At 41.4% G+C, this 21,018-nt stretch overlaps 1 protein-coding gene across 3 annotated transcripts; it reads right to left on the minus strand.

Moving 5' to 3' along the window:
- PDCD4 (programmed cell death 4) lies at positions 1-18,620 on the minus strand. Of its 3 annotated transcripts, none has more exons than XM_053949769.1 (13): positions 18,601-18,620; positions 14,807-14,954; positions 13,549-13,645; positions 9,955-10,251; positions 9,310-9,404; positions 7,550-7,663; positions 7,069-7,290; positions 6,705-6,802; positions 5,097-5,211; positions 4,134-4,241; positions 2,858-2,968; positions 1,967-2,106; positions 1-731 (listed from the first exon to the last, which is right to left on the minus strand). In XM_053949769.1, exons 3-13 carry the CDS (start codon positions 13,586-13,588, stop codon positions 671-673), a joined length of 1,401 nt encoding a protein of 466 aa, XP_053805744.1. In that variant the 5' UTR covers positions 13,589-13,645; positions 14,807-14,954; positions 18,601-18,620; the 3' UTR covers positions 1-670. The 3 variants fall into 3 exon arrangements, with proteins under 3 accessions (XP_053805744.1, XP_053805743.1, XP_053805745.1); XM_053949768.1 differs by lacking the exon at positions 18,601-18,620 and adding an exon at positions 15,878-16,123; XM_053949770.1 differs by lacking the exon at positions 18,601-18,620 and adding an exon at positions 15,812-15,829.
- Between the last annotated feature and the right edge of the window lie 2,398 nt (positions 18,621-21,018).

The raw sequence follows: 21,018 nt of genomic DNA on the forward strand, positions 1-21,018 counted from the left end.
TTCACAAAAAAATATTTTAATATGTTTTACCAGAACTTTTCACTTTTCCAGTTACATAGAAAAAAAGACAAGTTTGGTACATGGGGGCTGAAACCAACCAGTGTTCTCCCCTGAAACAGATGAATTTGTCTTGTGACCCAGCTGTATTTTCTTGGGCTCTTGAAAACAAACTGCTAATTTTTTTTTAACTCCCAAAGCACAGTATTTCTTTAGCAGCAATGGAAATGGGATCACAGCAGCTTAACTTGACCCTTCTATAATAAAGCTTTGTATAAACCAGTGATTTTATGATGACAGCACTGTCCTGGAAAGAGCGAGCGGCAGTCAGACATCGATGCACACGTGGAATGATTAGGTCATAAACATGGCACATACAGAGATAGCTTATTTCAAGGCACCACCACAGCAGAGTGGCTAGTTGTTCTACTATATGCCCAAAGAAAGAACACTTCTTCCTGAAATTTACAAAACTATTAAAAAAAAAAAGAAAACAATTTGTACCCAAAACATGTGCTCTTAAAAAAATACCAACTGTGCTAAGCAACTCTTAAATTTGGTCTGTCCTAGATGTGTATCCATACACACACCAGAGGAGCATGCGTGTTGTGTATATCGACAGCGAGCTATGTTCCCTTTCAGCTTGTAAGGCTTCAGGAGGCAGGTCTCACATTCAGTAGCTTTCCAGCTTCAGACGACCTCCATCTCCTTCACTCACAAAACGCTTCCTGCCCCTGTAAGAAAGTAGAAAGTCTCTTTTCAGTAATTTAGAGTAGCATTGCTTGGTTTTTATCGCTGAGAAGAATGTTCTCTTGGCTATTGGAAGTCAAATATAAAGTGTGAGTTCAGCAGGGTTAGCAGCGATCACAATGTCAGCTCAGCTGCTTAAAAATGCTGGTTTGGAAACCTAGGAATGGGGGGTTTCTACTTAAAACTGAAGTACACAAACCAAAAATGCCTCTCAACATATAACTGGGAGGCAAAGTGTAATCAAGCTTTTGATGCAGTGATGACTCTCTATCCTCCCACACACCCAAACCTGCAAAACATTTGATACCAACACACAGAGACTTTTAAGTGTAAAGTCCACAAATGGAGGCTGTTCTTAATAAAGATGCTAACATTCCAAGATCCAAATTTATCACATTTAAGAACTCTTAACAAAACACCCAAAATAGAAAAGACCTGTCAAATAAATACTATTTCAAATGCATAAAACTGCGAATAATAGTATTAACATACTATTTTAAAATTAACATATATTCCCCTGAGGAAATAAAACATCTTAACTGTTTTGTGACCAGTAAGGAGGTAACAGCATACTGATTAGGTACAGTTCACACAGCAGTATTTATGCTATGAGTAACCAAGCCATAACAAAAAAAAAAAAAAACCAAACAAAAAACCCCAAAAAAAACAAAACCAAAAGCATTACACGAATCATAGGACAGACATGAGAAATGGGGTGTGCAGAGCTTATCCCATATTAGTGTCCTGTTCCTTTTTATATAAATATTAGGACTGGTTGTCTCATCTTAGAGCTCTACTCACACTGTTTGGTAAGTTTAAACCATTTTTAAAGGATTTTTTTTTTTCATTTCCCCAATATAGCTGACAGTTTTCCACTGTCACCTACGTGGACCATTGTGACACCAGGATCTTCCAGCTTGGTGCTGCACTGATTTCTACCAAGCAAATCAGGAAACCAGAGTAGAGGCAGCCTTTATCCTATAGGGAGCACCGAGGGGTGCTGCCTGGGATTCACAGGAGGCTGCCTTTCTTCAAGTACTTATCCCAGTCTCAACAGGTTTCACATCAGTGCAGCTTCTTAATACACATTTTACCAGTCCAACTGTTGGTCCGTCCTCCAGTTTCCACTTCCAATCAGTAACCAAGATGCTGCTGCTTTCTGTAACCTGTGATAGGAATGAAAAGCAGTGCCTTTGCTTATCTCCAATGAAACAAGTACCTTGAAGGGCAGAGGTCTCTCAGCGGTTTGGAGATGATTCCAGCCTGAAAGCATTCCTCTACAAAGCGCTCCAGCACTGAATAGGAGTGTGGCACATCCAGGTTAATGTCTGGGATTTCACAGTAAACCCGTTCATAGCCCTGCAGTGTAAGGATTCAAATAATCATCAGGTTATTCTATTATTTTATTACAGTGTTTTTAAATACCCTTCTGCATTCCAGAGGATTTATTTTTTTAAATGGTTTTACAAACCTAAAGCATTGCAGCTACAAGTCAGTAGAGAAATAAGGTATATAATATCAGCCCATACCATGGCATTATAGAAATATCTATCTACATAAAAACACAACATGAATTTTTAAGTTCTTTAGAAGTCAGAAATCCAGACAGTATGAAATCTGTATGTTAACCTGCCTGTTACTATAAGGGTAGTAACATGGGAAGAAAATGAATAAGTCTTCCATGTAAGTGAACAAAATGTGGCCACAAATGATCAACACAAGTTTATGCTGCAGGGAAGACTGGGGACAACCAGAGATGACTTCAGCACCTCCTACCAGCAACACAGCTGGTATGTAAGTGTTGGTGTGGTCCCCAGTCTGCCCTGGGACAGAGTTGCTGTCCTATATTCGTCCTGAGACGTAAAGTCACAGATTGTTCCAACTGTGCAAAATATTGCACAGTATTTTTGTATACTGCTCTACACATTTGTCATTAGTAGGCCTTTATTGTACTACTTCAGTTACAAAGAACTACCAGATAAGAAGACAAATTTGAAAGATGAAGCAATATTTCAGCATTTTAGATGATTAGTTTTAACCATTTAACTGCATAAAGACAGCTGGAAGTTTTGGAAGACCTTATACAAACTGCTCTAGATGCCGTACTTACTCTTTTCATTTGGTCCACAGTAATGACAGAAGACTTCCACAGAGTTTTCAGCAAATCCAGTATCATTTTAAAGGTCTTTTCTCCAGTTGACTCCAAAACCAGTACAATGGCCTAAAAACAAATCATGCAAGTGTTTTGACTAAAATGAAAACACTGGCTCAGGTACAAGGTGTGTGACCATATGAGGTACAGAAAGGAATGAATATGTTACTATGAATTTTCTGGGGAAAAAAGCCCATTTGTTACATGCACTCACAATTTCACCTTAATTATTATATTATTAGAAAATATTTATTATTATTATTATTATTATTATTATTATTATTATTATTATTGTTATTATTATTATTATTATTATTATTATAAAAGAAAAACAAATGAAAATTCTTTGGATAAGATAAAAGGTATGAAAAACCAGAAAGGACTAGACATAGTGAAAAGCATTGCCTTTCTCTCTCTGGCTTCACCACTACATGACTATATCCATATGGCTGCTGCAGTACAGATGGCAATTAATTAATTTTGTGAAATTAATTTTGTACACATGCGGTTTTAATTTTGTATCCACAGGGGTTTCTTATCTGTGATTTTAGGAGGACTCAGAAGCTTAAAATCTACAATACTGCATAACCCCCATCAACTGAAATGATTCTGTCTTGTGAATGATTCTTCTATTGTGAAGGAATTTTCTATAACAAGTCCATTTACTGAAAAGGAAATTTTGTAGATTGTGGGTGTTCAGCTTTATTGGTAAACAACCATTTCCCAATTTGGCAGATAAAAGAGTACAAATGGGAACAGTCTCCCATATAGGCTGGGTCTGAAATATGTAAGCTCTTACAAATGTGCTGGGTGAAACAATCCCACCCTGAAAAAGGAAGCTCTGTAACTTAACAAAAACAGGTAACACCCATTAGAATACCCAGATATCTGAAACTAGAAGGAAACAAACACCAAAACAACAAATGGGAGGATTTTCTTTGTTGCTATTCCTCAGCAGAAAATAAACTGAGATCTTATTTTCAGGAATTTATAATAATCTGAATTCAACTATTCAATCCCCAGAAATCACTTAGGGATCTTCCCAGAGTTAGCAGCAGTTTACTTATTGCACAATGCACACAGAAATGAGCACACAAACCTTCAACTTTACATGAAACAATTTAGTTATTCAAATAACAGAACAAGCAACCTAAGCTTCAGATGCCAGTTATATTATTTGCATGCCCACATCAAAACCCCAACAATTATTAAAGGGACTCTGATTTCTCCTTACTTCATATACAAGTTCATGGTGAAAATGGGGTACTTCCAGTTCCTGAAGGCAGCGTTCTGCTTCCAACACATCTCCCGAAAGCAAATACTCTTTCAGCAACATATCAATCTATTGAATTTTAAACAAAAACCCAACACTAATTAGATACAAAATGTAAAAGCTGTCAACCGTTTTGATAATCCACTAGCAACCCAGCAGCAAGTTAGTTCCTCAAACTTGCTGCCAATGCTTTTATAAATGTAATTACATTTAGACATTAATTAAATGGAGACGTTATCAGTAACCTGAAACACAGTGTAAGCCAAATACCTATCCACAGTGTTGATATAGAAGCACCAAAATCATTGTTTTATAAGCTGTGTGTCACCATAAAAGGAGCATGTGGGTGGCATTAAGTTTATCCTCTCCCTTGAATGCCTCCTCTTATCATCTGTTAGACTCCCAAACTAGAAATTGTAACATTACCTTCTCCTTTAGACCTGCTTACTTTATAGCATGGATCTCTAAACATTCCTCTTTCTTCCTCTCTTTTTTTTTTTCAGGTATTACCATACTGTTGGATCAGCAATGCCAAAAAAAATAATAGTTTATCTAGTTTAGCCAGTTTCATCTTGGCTCTTTTCATTACTTCATCACTTTATACTGTGAGGTCTTAAAAAGCTTAATGCTTACAAGTTTTGCTTAAAGTAAAAATAAACATATACTTGCAATATACAGAATGTTGTATTAGCATGTTCCCACCAGTGACAAATACTACAAAATCAACTAAATTATCTACATCAGTTCTACTACTTCATCTAAATCAATTATATAAAAAAAAGAAAGTCCAAGCAACAAAACAAAACCGACACTCATGACGTAAGGCATCATTTTAGTATGGGATACTTGTCTCTCTTCCCTCTGCCCCAAACAAAGTAAGCTCAGAGCAACAGGCAGCTGGAGAGTGGGGAGTTTTGTCATTACCTCTTTGACCAGGTGTTTCACAGACTGCTGGCCCCCTCCTGCCCCCCACACGCTGTCGATGCGCTTGCCTCCCTTGCTCATGCTCAGCAGCACCGTCGCGCGGTCCAGCGCAGCTCTAAAGGCAAAGTCAGTGCTTTAAACCTGATTACAGAACTTCATTAAATGCATCTGCAACTTCCCCCATGGCCACGTCTCCTCAGACAAAGCTACCAGATCTTTGGGAAGAGGTCAGGGTTATCAACACCACAAGGACCATCCAGATCAAAAAACCAGCAAATAAGTTCCCCACGTTGTCTTTCTGTCACCCTTACACTCCTGCTCATATCAAGGACAGGTAACAAGGCTGCAATGGCAGTAGATTAAATCACCAATGCAGAACCTGAAACATCCTCACAAAAAACACCTAAATATTTTTCTTATGCAGAAATGGATTGTATCCAGTCTTCTCCAAGAATACAGCTTGGCAGGTAGATCTCAAACAAAAAAGGCCTGAGTTGCTGCCACACTCAAGAACAGTTTTCTACTGAAATACTATTTTCTGTTTGGGTCTGAAGAATTATGAAACCTTTAGAATTTAAGCCAAAGAAAACACTTCAGAAGGTAAATATGTAGTTGGAAAAGTAGCACAAGCTAGGGATGCCTGCCAGTTTATTGGAAAAAAAAAATAAAAAGGGAAGTAAGGTAAAAAAAAAGAAGTCTGGGATACAGTATGTACCGTCCATGTAAAGGAGGAACAGTTCTCCCAGTCCTCATGCTGGGGGCAAGCCAATAACAATAACTCTATTCACCAATATTTAATGAGCAGGAAAGACTGGCCAAGAAATAACAAAGGCAGCAAAGCATCCCAGATGTGCAGAATGCAGGCTACAATCCTTCAAATCACAGGACACATTTATATAAGTGACAGACAATTTTCTCAATTTGAGCCCCCAAGGTAGGTAGAATTGCTCTTCCTTCTGAAAGTGCTGAACTATAATCACTGCAAATGCAACTTCTGGAAGAAATAGGAGTTCAGCACCTCCATAAGCCTGAAACATACACTTATGGGGGTAAGAAAAATAAAACATGACTCATTATTAAAACATCCCTCTTTGTCAGAGATTGCTCCTTCAAACTTCTTACACTGACATGGAAAACAATTGTACTTCTTGACAAATAGAACATTACAGAGAAAGTCTCAGAAATCACTGCACAGGCTTCAAAACTTTGTAAGGCAAAACAGTTAATCCCTTGTGCATTTCACAACAAATTTACAGCAGCTGTCCTGATGCTATATTTACCCATTAATCACATTAAAGCTTTTTCTAAGACAAAACCTTCCATAACCACTGCTTATTTCAGCTCATTTTTTACCCTCGAACATAAACTGGACAACAAACCTGACTAACTCAACTCAAATGTATTAATATATTTTTCAGAACGCAGTGTTTCTTCTCTGACTTGAGTAATTCTGGATTTTGTTGGTTTTGTGTTTTTTTTTTTTCCATTTGAAATTTAAAAAAAAGAAGTTAAAGAACTGCATGATTTATTCTGAAGCTGTAAATCCTGATCATCATCTTTGACATTTGGAATAGAAAACTGTCTCTAAAGAGAAAGCAAGGAAATTACCGAGCTTGGACACAATCCACAGTGCCTTTGTAGCCATCTATGTAGGTACTGCTTAGGATCCCATCTCCAACAGCTCTAGCAATGAACTGGCCCACCAACTGCAACAAAACAGAAGCATTTTTAATTAAATGCTGAATTTCAAAGAAGTTTTAAGTAGATAATTATAATGTGCTTGGTTTTCAGATTTTATTTAAATGAGCTGTTTCAAAGTGAAAACACAGCCTGGGTAACTGGGAGAGAGAGAATTGCAGACAGTAAGATAATCAATAGATATTTTTCAAAACACAGAGTCTATTTCATTTTATTTTATCTATTTTAGCCACAAAAAGCTTTTGACTACTGGCATAAAGATTTACAAATATACCTGTGGTGCCCTGGGAGAATCCAACACCAATTCAGGTAGTTCTTTGAGCAGTCTATCAAAGGATTTTTCCACATCAGTTTTGCTTACTACTGTCCCACAAAGGTCGGAGATAAGCTTAGATGTCATTTCCCTGTGACTAGCCTTCCCCTCTAATGCCAAGGAAACAGCCAGCACTGGCACACTGTATTTCATTTCACCAAGGTTTAAGTTCTTCAGCATCTCCTAGGTAAGATTTGAAAAACAGAACAATGAGATTTCATTATTTTTATTAGTTAAATATATAAATAGACCTCAAATAAATATTTATGTGCTTATACAATTACATATATGCTTCTGCTCACATAATTTGTCTAACTGCTTGGATATCCTTATAGTACATTTCTTGCCAATTTCTCTATAAACTCATAGCTGGCAATTGCATTACCCTGTATGCTACAGCTTTGGCCCCTAAAACAAAGAAATAAAAAGGCAGATAACATACCGAAACTTCGTTAGTATCTCCATGTTCAAAATACTCCTGGATGATTGGCGTTAAAGTTTTTTCAAATGCCCTTTCATCAAGAGGTAAAACTACTGTTTCATAGACACAGTTCTCCTGTTTTAAAAGACAACAGAAACACATATCCTTACTGTCTTTTCTTGCACCTTATGCAGCACTAATGGCATCAAAATAGTGGTTTTTTAATCCTTAATGCTTTGTTCTTGGTAGTCAATATTCTGCCAAAAAACATTAGACTCTGTCTCTACTATTAAAGTGCAGACAATGCTGGCTAACTGTCATACTTCTTCATATTTTGACTTTACTGTTAGCTGAATTCAACTGAAAGGCTGAATTTACTGTTAAACAATAGTACACACATTGAACTCTGCCCCTAGGATTAAACTGATACCACAGGAGCAGAGGTCAAGCGCCTCCATACTGAAGGGAGAGTGACAGAAGCTCCTGCCCCAGCCCAGCAGAGCTGGCTGTGCCACAGCACCTTCCCCTGCATGTGGCACTCCCGTCCCTGGCAGGAACCCAGCCTTGTTCCCTCCTCCTTGGTGACTCTGTGACCAGACAGGTGGTGCCATGCACAAATCACAGAAAAGGCATTTTCAGAATATTTGTGAGCAAAGGCATTCCCTGAAGGGGAAAAAAGAGGCACACAGCAACTGCCTCACATATCACCTGTCCTACAGAGTTCCAGCAGCACCAGATCTGATTTAACTCAGTTCCCTACTCTGCATTTACAGAAGCAACATTCAGAGCAATACTACAGAGCTGAACAAAGACATCTGATCAAAGACGTTCTTCAACCAATGTGTAATGGAAAGAAACTTTTCATAATCAAGAAGTATAGCAGAAATCAAAAAACCTATCCTTTTATCACACCAAAGTTACATAGAATGTTCATTCTTTGTAAAATTTTGTTCTATGCACTTGTCAGCTCCATTTTTAATGACTATTTCTGCTTATGTAAAGCATCAAATTTTAGGGAAAATTGATCCTGGAAGAAGGTTTTTATATTCTCACATAACATACTTTCAGCAGCTCTGGCTACAGCAAACAGCCCCTACTCACAGGACACCACTATTGTTCTGCTTATGTCATACAGCATGTACTGACAGTCTGTCTTGCAATTGTATTGATCTCGGAGACTTCAGCAATCTGTATTCCTAATCACCATTTCCCTTTCAATGATAGAAAGCCCCTCTGCCCAATAAGCTTTGTTTTCTCTCCCCTTCCCCCAGTAATATGGCTGTAAGATACAATCTTTCATAACATATTCTAAATAAATATATGTAAACAAAACATCCAAGCTATCAACTTCATGAAGTGTTTATACCAAGCAGACAAGACATTGGGCGGGCTGGGAATATATGGAAGAGAAAAATCTATAAAGGATGCTGTCCCCACTAAACTCCCAACTTGAGCAAGTCTTTGTTGCAATTTTAGCACAGTGTCTGTGTGCAATATGGAGCAGCACTGCAACATCCACGTCCGTGGGAACCCGCAGTGGAGAACACACCTGGGAAAGGGAAACTCTTATTCTGGCACAGAAAGAGGGCTTGGGGACAAGAGTTGTGAGTATTACACTGTGACTTCTACACCAGCTGACTTTTTACTAGCCAATAATCTATTCTTGAGCATAAAAATGAACATTTCAGTGTAGCCAGGCTGACATTCATATTAACTCACAAGACCATGGAAATCATTAAAAGGAAATATAAACCAACACTGCAAAGAAACTATTTGCATACCTGGTCATCATCATAATTAGGATCCTTAATATCTACTTCTTCCACATCATACACTTGACCTGGTGTTCCCCAAACTCCTTTACCACCTGCTCCACCTGGCAAAAATATGGGAGAGTAAGTAAGGACCACCAGTTTCCAAACAACATTTCTGACTTCAACACAACATTCTTTCACTTAAAAGCGATCTATCACTGCTTGTGCCCATCTCCTGACTAACAACATATGCTGAAGAGGGTGCGTTTGTCTGACAAGTTCCCACTTCCTCAGCCACTTTTCATCACTTTCCAGTAAGCCACTAGAAGCAGTATGGAGTGCACAAGAATTCCTGAAGGTTGAAACTGAACTTTCAAATACAACCATGATTTAAATTTGCATTAGTAACAGTCCTATGAACCATCAGCCATTCAGATTTGTGTATTAAACCTGCTAAGGAAATGCACTTCCATCAAAGACAGATGTTGATTGATCACAGACATATTAGATTTGCTGCCACCTGCTACTGCCACCCACTAAATAACATAAAGGGCCAAATGCCTGCACAGAGACTGTGGTTTATAAAAACGATTCCCAGCAGAAAAAAATGTACTGTGCTTTGAACAGATCTTTATCTTTCTCATTCTACTCTCTTCACTAAGCTACACCAACCTTTCTTTGGTAGACCTCTTCCCTTTCCAGACCGGGATCGCCTGTCCAGGAGTTTCCCCTTTGGGCTTGTTGGTACAACTCCAATCTTCAGTGTCTCTCCATTCTCACTAACAGAGTCTCCTCTCCCAGAATCTCTAGAGGAGTTTTTCCTCAACCGTCTCTTTGCTTTAGCATTTATTTTGGCTTCAGTAATTGAAGTTGCAGGAATCCAATTTCCATTAATTTCAGTTTTTCGTTCCTCAGATCCACCATTTTCTTCATCACCAGAAAATGGAGCATCATTTAGATTCTCAAGTTCTTAAAAAGACAGAAAAAAACCCCATATAATTTTAAACAGTTTTATGTTAGAATACCAAAACACATTGCATTTAGAAAGGATTATAACATCATATAGAATTCTTGTTTTCAACAGTGTAAAGGCAAACATCGTTTTTAAGGTATGTCTACATACTGCAGTAATAAGGAGTTCCTTATTCCCCTGCACAAAATATCCACAATCTAAACAGAGCAGATGTCAAGAGTTAGAAAGCAAATTAATAAAACCATACATAAATACATAAACCACAGAAAACCCCACCCTTGTTAAACAAAAACTATCCGAAAGCCTAAGTACATAGAGCTAAGTGCCTCGTTCTCACTCCTCCCACTCTTCTCTTGATTTAGAAACAAATGAAACTGCCAATACAGTAAATTCTGTAGGAACTCACCAATGTTACAAGACTTGTCACCAAAGTGAAATTAACTCCCTAAATCATCGACCAACATTCCCCTTATTCAATTCAAGGAATTTCAAACACAGCTCACTAGCAAGAAAAGCAACAATTTAAGCATAGAAAACTATAAAAACATTATTAATTTTAGGTTTTGTTTTTGAAGTTATGGGGGGGGGGGAAATGCTGTTCACTACAAAGCTAGGAGAGCTTGGTAATGAAGACTCCTAGAATATACAGTCTTTTGAATCAGTGGGATCTCTCTTCTCTATGGATTGTCCCTCACTGTAGCTTCTGTCAAGACTGTCTCTAAACACAACAATCAAATATAATGGGGTCGTTTTGTACCCAACAAAAAACTTTCTCACTACTTAAGGATCTGTAAATATCTCAGAGCACCAAGAAGTGCAATAACTTCGCTCTCTGAGGAAGCTAATGCACATTGAATATTTAGGTCTAAAGTCTTATTTCACAAAGTTAAATTGTACCCTACTTTTGCTGTGTGGTTCAGCAGAATGTCTTATTTAAAGCATTATAAACAAAAGCTTTCACAAGGTATTCTTCCCCTTCTTAACTAATAAAGATTTGAAAAAAAAAAGAAAAAAAAAAGAAAAAGCACCTGAGAACCTATTTACATTCCAGTGAGTACCCTGGGAGTTCTTGCAAATTAGAAGACACACACATACAGAGAACAGCCTCAGCTCTCTGTTACACAGGTCTCCATTTCTTCAGAACTGAGCAGAGTCCTAAAGACACAACCCACAGCCCCAACACTAGCAGGGCAAGATGAGGACACTCAGAAGAAGCTGCTTTTCCAAAACTGCTTTACAGAAGAGTTCACTGCCATAAACCCAGAACATGAAGAGTATTCAAAGTTTACATTTGAACTTAGCTAACATATTAATTCACCCTTCCAATACCTGCTCATCAGCATCATACATTTGGCAATACTTCCCAGAATTGTGTTTTTTTTCACTTTGAAACAAGTTCATGAAAAATTATTTTTAAAGCAAAGTGGACTAATAAAATATTGCCAATCTCCAAGTATTTACCCATATCAAAGAGTATATTAAACTGAGCAAACACTGATGGAACTGCCTCCTTTGTGATCAAAGAAATAACATTTAGATAATGGTGTTCAGAGATGTGAATGCTACAGCTGAGCAATAATGCAGCCATTCCAGGCTAAGCTCCATCTTTCCACTCATTACTCCCACAAAAGCATTCCTTTTATGCTTGCAGCAAGCTAAAAAAGAAAAGCATGCATCACATCCAGGAAAAGATTTCGCACAAGCAACTTTCTCTGTTTGTCTAACATTTTAATAAAACAATGAGAGATTTGCATAAAGCTAACAGAAGGGGAAAAAGAGCAAACCCTACCAGGTTTCCTTCCTCTCATTCCCCAGGAGACCCCATCAGCAACAACCAGCTCCTCTCAGTCAAATGCACTCAAATTCTTCTTCATGCTCAGTCTCCCATTAATTTCTCCAGTTTAGACCTGAGTTCTGGCTGTCCAGAAACATCACTCTTCAATTACCACTTACTTCTTTGTCAATTTCCAAAGAAAATGGCCAACAATTAACACAAGTCAGTCCTGACTCTGACAGCTAAGGATTAAAGGGGAGGCTACAGTTCAGCCTCCTTACACAATCCTGATCTCAGGTTCAAGACTAAAGGAAATCCTCCACAGGAAGCATCCAACCCTTAAGAATTAGTATTTCTCACTGCACTACTACACTGGTTTTTATATAGCACTGTGACTTCCAGCTGCAGCCTCTTTCTCCATAATATGGTAACCAACCGGCCCTCCACTATTAGTTACCTAGTTAGGCTTGAAAAAACAGACTGAACACATATACTATTTTCCAAAAACTTATAAAATAAAATAATAAGAGCCTATAAAATGGTGCAGATCTTCTTTCCAGCTTATCTTCACCTCATATAACATATACATATATAGGCAGTAACAGTCTTCAATCAGCTTCAATACTTTGCTTACTATACATTTAGAAGTTATCCAAATTTATCTCATTACCCTACCATTAAGCCTAGCAAGCTCACTTAAAATCTGTGCTTTTATGGGCTACCTTCGTTAACAAAGCCTTCTATCAATCTTAACTGTCCAAACTCTGCCAACCCAGCTCTCCTGCAGCTTTCCACCTTTTACCCAAATATAACTCTAAAATGTTGAGAACCAATGTGTCTTCTGCATTAACCTAATTCTGCTTAAATATCAGAAATCATATGGAGTACATTGCCACCTCAATTGCATTATCCACCATAGATATATGTTATTCTAAAAAACATTTAAAACCTCTTTGACATGAAAGAGTCAGTGCAGACCATCACAACCTTTGGAAGATACAGAAAACAACATGAATCTGTGTTACCCTGACTAAGCATCATAAAATAAATGTGTGAAATGGACAAAACAGTCAATTTCATGGCAGTCTCTAACGTGTACTTCCTAAATTTTTCCCATGTCAGCCCATTCCCACTTCCAGTCAAGCCCTTCAACATTTGTATCCCCTAATTTTAAGGTAAATTGTTGCATAAAAGCAGAATTTAAACACTTTACTTTTAAGTTTATTCTTTTCTTCACACCAGCACTACTTGAACTCAGATGATAAGGAGACAAGTGCAACTACTATCCAGCAAATTTCAGAAATGCTAACTTTATTATTTTAATAAATTTAAAATAAACATAATAGAGCAGGATTTTTGATATACAACTGAAGGAATTATTCTGTAAGTTTGTTTTTTTTTTTTAACCAGTATTGTTAAAAAAATTATCAAGTGATGCATTTTTTCTACAGAGAACCCTTCTGGTCAGCTAAGCAATTTTAAGTTAAAAAAAACCAAAACAACTGAATATATTACTTACCTGTTGGGGTAATATAAATGTGTTCCTTTTCTATTTCCATAACTGCTTAACAGAGCTGACTGTGAAATGTAAAGTCTTAATGCTTTCCCTTCAAGGCCTAAACAGAAACAGAAAAGCTTAAAGAACAAAAAACTCTAGATCAAAGTAAAATGCAAAGGCTTCACTCACAAAATATAAAAACGGCGGGGGCTTCAGCTATAGTTAACTATTAGTAGCAGCTGAAAAGTTCCTGGGAAGGTAAATGGTGTGGCAAGAGAGAAGCACCACCCTCCAACACGTCTAAGCCTGGATGCCTTAGCAGCTGTCAGTTCTGGTGCTTATAAATGGGACAAAAGCCGTTATTTTAAGGCTAAAAGCCCCATGTAGACAGCTTTTTTTTAGCTGATAAAAGCCACCTCTATCAACCTAGACTGTCCTGTTCTGCCACGTGATTATCTCTAGGAGTGTACAATATCAATGTCACAACTGTATCCAGGAGAGAAACGTTCTTCATGTGAATGATGCTGATAAAATGGTACCAATTTATCGAGTTCAGCCCAGCCCTTAGAAAACAACTTAATTTTTGATCCTCCCCTCAAGGACATAGTCTTTGTTTTACTGTATGTGTACATACAGCTATCAAGCTTTCACATCTGTGCTTCTGCACCCTACAAATACTCCTTGCAAACACCATTCAATCTACAAGGGATAAAGTTCTCATTTAAACACTTCTCTTTTTCTGCTCCTCTTTCTCCCCCTTCCTAGTAGCTGGTATTCTCCAAACCACCCCATGTCACTGTGAAGAAGATGGCATTATGCATCTTTACTTTATGTACACAAAAAAATTAAGCAATCCCAGAATTCCCTCATACCTCACCTGCAAGATTTTTACAAATCCCTTCATAGGCCTGGGAATATTACTGGTATTTGTGTCTGTCCCATAAGAATTCAGAAGCCCTTTTTTCCCCAGTTCATCCTTTGCTGCCCTGAAAACTGTTCACCATTAAGTGGCAAGATTGTGACACCAAACAAGTGCATTCCCTTCCCCTTTTCCCTTCCCTGGTTTTCCCCTTTCATGCCCACTTGCCTGCCACAGACCCATTAACAGCAAATGATTCATCACAGACCGTTGGCAATAAAGAAACTCTGGTTTGGGGCACAGCATTCAGCTGTCATGGTCTTGTATTTCCTAATGCCAAACCAAACAGTTCCCAGCCTTGTGCAATAAGAGTCTTCCCTGCTCCACACATTTTTTAAAATAAACATTTTTGTGAGTTACCTCAAGCAATCATTCAGGACTTCTCAAGTGTTTCCAGTCACTGTTGGTTGAGATATTTTTCCGTGCAGGTCTCAGTCTAATCCAGGCAAACTACCTTGAAAGAACAGTTTTATCTTTCCTAGCGGAATGTACCATCAGTTGTCCACCTCTTGGGAAAAGACAGAAAAGGACAAAACCTGTGTTAAATAATAATCACAGCTTTCATCATTTGTATCCAAGTTCTAAATTTCAAGGGGAAAAATGCTCTTCCTGTACAGGACCCTAGTTGAAATCCTCCACCTGTGGCAACATAATAAATAACAACCCAATTTCCATGTAGTATCATTCTGAGATTCAGCATCCTACTTTGTTTATAACAAGGATGATGGAATATCCAAGCCTTACAAGTCCTGCTGTCATACTGATCAGGAGATAAGGGATACACTCTCAGTCTCAGTCTAGCAATGCACCTTCTCACTAACTCAAACCAGAAGATTCTGGAGCTTCAGGATGCTGGGATTCCTCACTGTATCCAAAACCCATCATTTTCTGATTTGCAGACTTACATCACACAGCATTACGGATAAAACTAGGGAACACAATTTGCAGAACTGCCTTTAAAACATCAGAATCCATGTTGGAAGAGATAATACAGGAATAAAATGGACAGAAGCCACTTTAGGCAGAAACACCATGGAAATTTTTAAGATGAATCAGTGATATGAACAGTACTTTTAAAGTTCATAAGACAAGGGTATTTTTCTAAGTCACTGAAATCCACCAATGAAGCATGCTCGGTGCTCTGTACCCCCTACCATTTCTTGCACCTCATCTAAAGAGGCAATTCTACCTCAGCAGGCACATTAACCTTTAGAAACAACACACGCAGCAGGACAAAGCCTCCAAAAGTTATCAAGAGCTCCTGAGGTGCAAAGCATCCCTGAGTAACTTTCACATAGCATGCACTCATTTTCCCTCCTCGCTAACTTTAGGCAAACACCCCCCCACCACCGAAGCCCTGGAGACCTGCCAACAGCAGCTGCTGTTCTGCAGCCACACACACAAAAGCACGGTAAGATTCGGTACTCCTACCAAACCCGTGCCGCCGGCCGGGACCAACGGCGGCGCAGCGCCGGCGCTGAGGAGCGGGCGGGACCGACGGCTCAGGCCGCCGGACCGAGGGCTGCAGGCCGCTGGGAGCGGGGCCGAGGGCTCAGGCCGCCGGGGCCGGACTGGCGCACAGGCACGGGGCTGGCAGTGGCTGCCGCGGCCCGGGAGCGCCCGCAGCCCCCGGGATGCGCCCGCAGCACCGCCGCTCCCTCAGGGCCGCGGGCCGGGCCGGGCCGAGTCCCCCCTCAGCCGCCGCCGCGCGCGCGCTCCCGCTGCCGGCCGTGCGCGCGCCCGCCGCCCGGCCCCGCCCCCCCCCCGCGCGCGCGCCCGCCCCCTGCCTGCCCGTGTTTTCTGCCCCAGCGACACGGCCACCCGCGGCGCCGCCATTGGCTGGCTGCCGCCCGCCCCGCAGCCAATCGGCGGGCGGGGCTCGGCGCGCGTTGGGCTCGGAGGGAAGGCCGGGGGGGAGAGGGGAGGGCGACACCGTCGGGGGGGCGGGAGCGGGAAGGAGCCATTGGTGCGGGGGCTGAGGCGCACCTGAGCTGGCTCTCCAGTTCCCTGAGGAACGCGGCCCGAGCACCCACACCGGGATAGCACCGCCGGAGCCCTTCCGCCGAGGGGGGCAGGTACCAAGCGGCAGCCCCCGGGAATTGGAAGAACGGCCCCTCACATCCCGCCTGGGGGTGCTGGGTGCTAGCACCGGGGCAGCCGCGGAAACGCGGAAGCTGTGCCTGGTTCGTCCTCCACGTGCTGTCCCACTTCAATTAAAAGTCTATTTTATTCTTCCTTTTCTGAAGCAAAGCCATCAGGAAAAAAGAATCTATTACCTCTTATCGGTGCGTGTTTCTCTGTGCTAACAAGAGGAGCTCGGGCCTTTGGCTGCCTCCCCGCACCAGCCCTTCCCTCAGCGCGGGGCAGGGCCCTGGGCAGCTCCGCAGCTGCCCGGAGCTGGCAGACGGGATTGCTGCCGCTCGGCCCAGCGAGGGCACAGCAGCCGCAGCCGCCTTCTCCCCTTCGGAAACGCTTCACACACGTTTAAGGATTAGGTTTAGGACTGACAGCCAAACCGTGCATGTCCGTCCACAGCCTTCCAAACTGCCCACCTTGTTTTAGTTTACATTTACGGTGTTTACGCTGTACGAACTGCCTGAGGGCACACACCTAATTAGAGATGACAGTCTCCTCTAATTGTCATGTGCTTTGCCTCCATTCAGGTCTCTCCTCAAAACTCAGCTCACTCTTCGTTTTCTCTCCCTAATTTGTCATTCCAGAGAGCCCAAGCAAGGAGGGAAGCAAATACAGATTCTTTCTGCTTTGATATTTGCGCACTGCAGGATTTTCCAGCTACCAGTGAGAGAAACCCCCTCAGTTAACCAGATTATGACTTGACTTTTGTAGTATCATTAAATATTTTTCCCGTATAATTCCACTCCAGATTGGTACTCTTCTGACTGAAATAAAAGCCCAAGTTCTCTTGTGTAAGAGCCTCTGAATTAATTTACTGGCCTGGCTCTGCATGAATCATCCAAAATAGGTTTAAGATCTAAAACAACAACTATCTGTTAAAAGAATGTGCAGCACGATTGCCTTGTTTTCATGATACTTTCCCCATCAGCTAAATGACAGAAAGAAAACCTTTCTAGCTCATGAAGACACTAAATTACAGACTTTTTCATGTCAGAACAGTCCAACGTGCTCACACAAGATTTTTTTTTCACACGCGACTTAGAGGCAGCTTTAAAAGATGTTGTTTCCCCATCAATCAATAAATAGTTCCTAGTTTGCTCTCTGCACCTCTGCTGACTCATGTGTACCAAGCAAACTACCACAGTGTCATCACCAGGATTTGGAAAATAAAGTCTACCTATTAGCATTGATCGTGGAATTCAGCTTTCCCTGCAAGGCAGAGTGGGGCTTTAAAGAGATTTTTCAGTAAAGAAGAAAGAGGTGACAGAGAGATTGAAACAGTAACCAGAACCTGCACAAGAGAAGATGGCACAAAATATGGCATCATGCCAATCACACCTTTTAAAGCACCATGGAAAATTGCTGAAGGATTTTCTGCTAAAGTTTAGGACTGGATCACTTCCAAGAGGCCTAAAAGCTGGGTCAGAGGTCAAAAGAAGAGGAAACCCCCAAACCATCCAACACACCTCCAGAAAAAAGAAAACTGTGTGGTTTTTCTTTCTTCTGCTGAATATCTCTATTAGCACGTGGGTTATCAATCACTGAAAATCGCATCTGCTCATATTTTCTGATATCTAAAGCACCATGACTTGAAAAAGAGCTGACGTGCGTGAAAGATAATTTGTATTTTTCCGTTGTATCAACCAGCCTACTAAAAGATATCACCTTTTTCCCTTTCCAACCTCAAAGCTGCCTGCAACAACTAGAAAACAGCTGATCACATGCTAACTAACCTCTGAGCTGTAGAGACCTACTCGCTCCCTCCTGCCCTCCCTCCCCCAGACATATTAATAGCAAACATACCACCAAAATCCCCATGAAAACAAAACAGCAAAATTAAAAAAAAACAAAAACAAAAAAAAAAAAAAAAAAAAAAAAAAAAAAAAAAAAAAAAAAAAAAAAAAAAAAACAACGAAACAAAACACCCAACCAAACTCCTTGGAGCGTTTCTGGTGGATTTGCAGCTCGAGGCAGGCAGTGAGGGGTGTCCAGCCGGACCCCGCTGCATCCCGGGTTACCTGTGCCGCGCCTCAGCCGCCCGGCCCCTCCTGCGCTTCCACCCCTACAGTCGCCGATCACCTGGAGCGAAATGCTTGCACGGAGGCGAGCAGGTCACTTTCTAGCAGTCTTCCTTCCTTACAGCCTGCTGGGTTGTTTTCAAACTCTCCCCTCCCTTTCTCACATGCAGGCCAAGCCCTCCCGTAACACCCAGGGGAGGAATCCATTGGCTGGAGCTCCCCAAAACGCGTGGAGCAGCCCTTCCCCCGTGCACAATAGACACCGCGTGTCTCCGCGCTGCCAGGCCGGGCTGCGCCGGCCTTTGCTGCTCACCGAGCTCTGGCTGAGCTGTCGCTGGGGTGACTCACGCAGGGCTTCCGACCTCCCGCACCAGAGAGCAGTGAAAAGCAGAGAGAAGTTGCCTTGGGTTAGAAACACCACCGAACATTTCCCTTGCGCTCCCCACTGCGGATTTTTCAAAGTTTTACTTTCTGTTTTAAATATTTTCGATAGGCAGCATCTGTGCTCCTGACACCTCAGCAGTGCTGTTTGATTACAGTCGAGTCTGTTACTGTGTCACTTGGAATACGAATTTCCACACATAATGCAGACAGCAAAAATGTATCATATCTGTTAAATCAATCTGCTCTGTTCAGTTGCCTGTCTCTTGGCCTTCTGCTTTCTTTCCCTTCAGACTACTTTTATTTTTGCATCTTCGGCTAAGGTGCCTTCATGAAATGAACTGCAAACACAGCAAACCCATTCTTCTTCATCAGGCAGCGTCAGCTCCAGGTTGAAAGGGTACTAAAACACGCCTTCACTTTTTTAAATGCTCAGTAATTAGAGCTGCTTTTGAACATCCTCGTGCGGCTCCATCCGAGAGCTGGGAACGGGGCCGTGCTGCAGACCCGGGTGCGCAGCGCCTGTCGGGGCTGGGCGCCCAGGCGAGGTGGAGGGGGATCGCGTTGCGTTTGCCCGAGCACGGAGACCGAAGAGTCACCCACTGCCATGGCTTTGCATAAGCACTTTCCCGAGCCACTGCCTTCCTGTCTCTCTCGTGGCTTCCCAGGGCTTGCCCCTCACACTGCACAAGAAGCCTGCCCTGTTCAGGGCTCTGAGTACACCCTCCTGGCAGCGGCAGCAGCGGGTTCGCTCCGTTCAACTGTTTCGGGCATGTCTCCTCCGTGCTGCCGCTGTCATCTGTTCATTCTTGCCTTAACAAAGGGCAATCACGCATCTGAAAAGACGCTTTACTGGAAAGGGCTGAACTTGTGAAATGTGCAAAAAAATGGGAGAACTTGATTTAAGAGTTCCAGACGGTGAGTTCATTTAAAAGCTAACAACCAGAAACACAAAATGCCACCTCTACCTCAGAATAATTGTCCCTTTTTACTGGTTTACTGTGGGAGAAAATCTTAGGGAGCCGTTTATTAAAACAAGGTGTGTTATTGCCTTGTAATTATTATTTGACAAGCCGAGGTCCTGTGATTAATAAATCATGTACCTGCTTTTTGTGTGTATATAATCACATGCTCTGTATTTATATGGACAGAGGCTTACAGAACATTTACCTTTGTGCTTAGGACTGGCAGGAACTTCTGTGCTATCAGGTCTCCTATCAAAGGCACCATTTGATATAATCCTTATAATGACCTTGCCAAGTTCCATCCTCAAATGTTCAATATTTTACATGCACGACTGCAGTGGGGAGGCCATTCCAGAACCACATTGTCAAATGGTTGGCAATGATCCTCTAATCAAAATGTCTGATGCCTCCTTTTGATCATTTATTCTGTACCAGCACTGGCCCTTAGCACCATCAGCTCTTCTCTCTTCCCTTCCTGGGAGTATTTATGCAGAGAAAGCCTCATGCTCACAGTATTTGCTTTGCAAAATGAAGTGAGATAGCCTCTCCTCAAGCTCACCCCAGCCTTCAGTGCGGCCTGGGCTGCACCTCTCCTGCTGACTTCCAGGACTGCATTTCTCACTTCCTATTTCCACTGTTGGCAAGTCAGTTACTTAATGATCAAAGTGTGAGCTGCCAGGGAGCTTGTCGGAAAGGCTTTGGTCATTTGTGCCTATGACCAGCACTTTCTGCTATCTACCTTTCTCTGTGTAATATTTCAAGCCTCCTTTCTCCCGAGGTTGCTTCATATTTTCTGTCATCAGCAAATTCACCAGTTCTCCAGTAACATTAGTGCCAAGCTCATTTACAAAAGCACTTTGCCAGATCTGCAGTGATGCTTAACACTCCCCTGGTAGCTGCCCTCCAGTCTGAAGCCCTGCTGCTCTTACTCCACCTCTTTAAGGGGGTTACACCTTGTGCAAAATCACCTCTCCCTCTTCTTAAGAACTTTCCACGTGGCACCATATGAAATGTGCAATGTAAGTCCAGAGAGGTGAGATCCACCCCATTTCCTTCACTAAGCAAATGGCTT

The sequence above is a fragment of the Vidua chalybeata genome, chromosome 8, assembly GCF_026979565.1.
Source record: "Vidua chalybeata isolate OUT-0048 chromosome 8, bVidCha1 merged haplotype, whole genome shotgun sequence".
In the NCBI taxonomy this organism is placed as follows: domain Eukaryota; kingdom Metazoa; phylum Chordata; class Aves; order Passeriformes; family Viduidae; genus Vidua; species Vidua chalybeata.

Bases quoted from the DNA above. Each gene is read 5' to 3' on its own strand.
- PDCD4 (XM_053949769.1), bottom strand. From the start codon at position 13,588: ATGGAAATAGAAAAGGAACACATTTATATTACCCCAACAG. The intron at 4,242-5,096 runs GTAATGACAAAA...AAAATTCAATAG, and splicing joins TGAAACACCTGGTCAAAGAG to ATTGATATGTTGCTGAAAGA. The intron at 732-1,966 runs GTACTTGTTTCA...ACTTTCTTACAG, and splicing joins AGAGACCTCTGCCCTTCAAG to GGGCAGGAAGCGTTTTGTGA.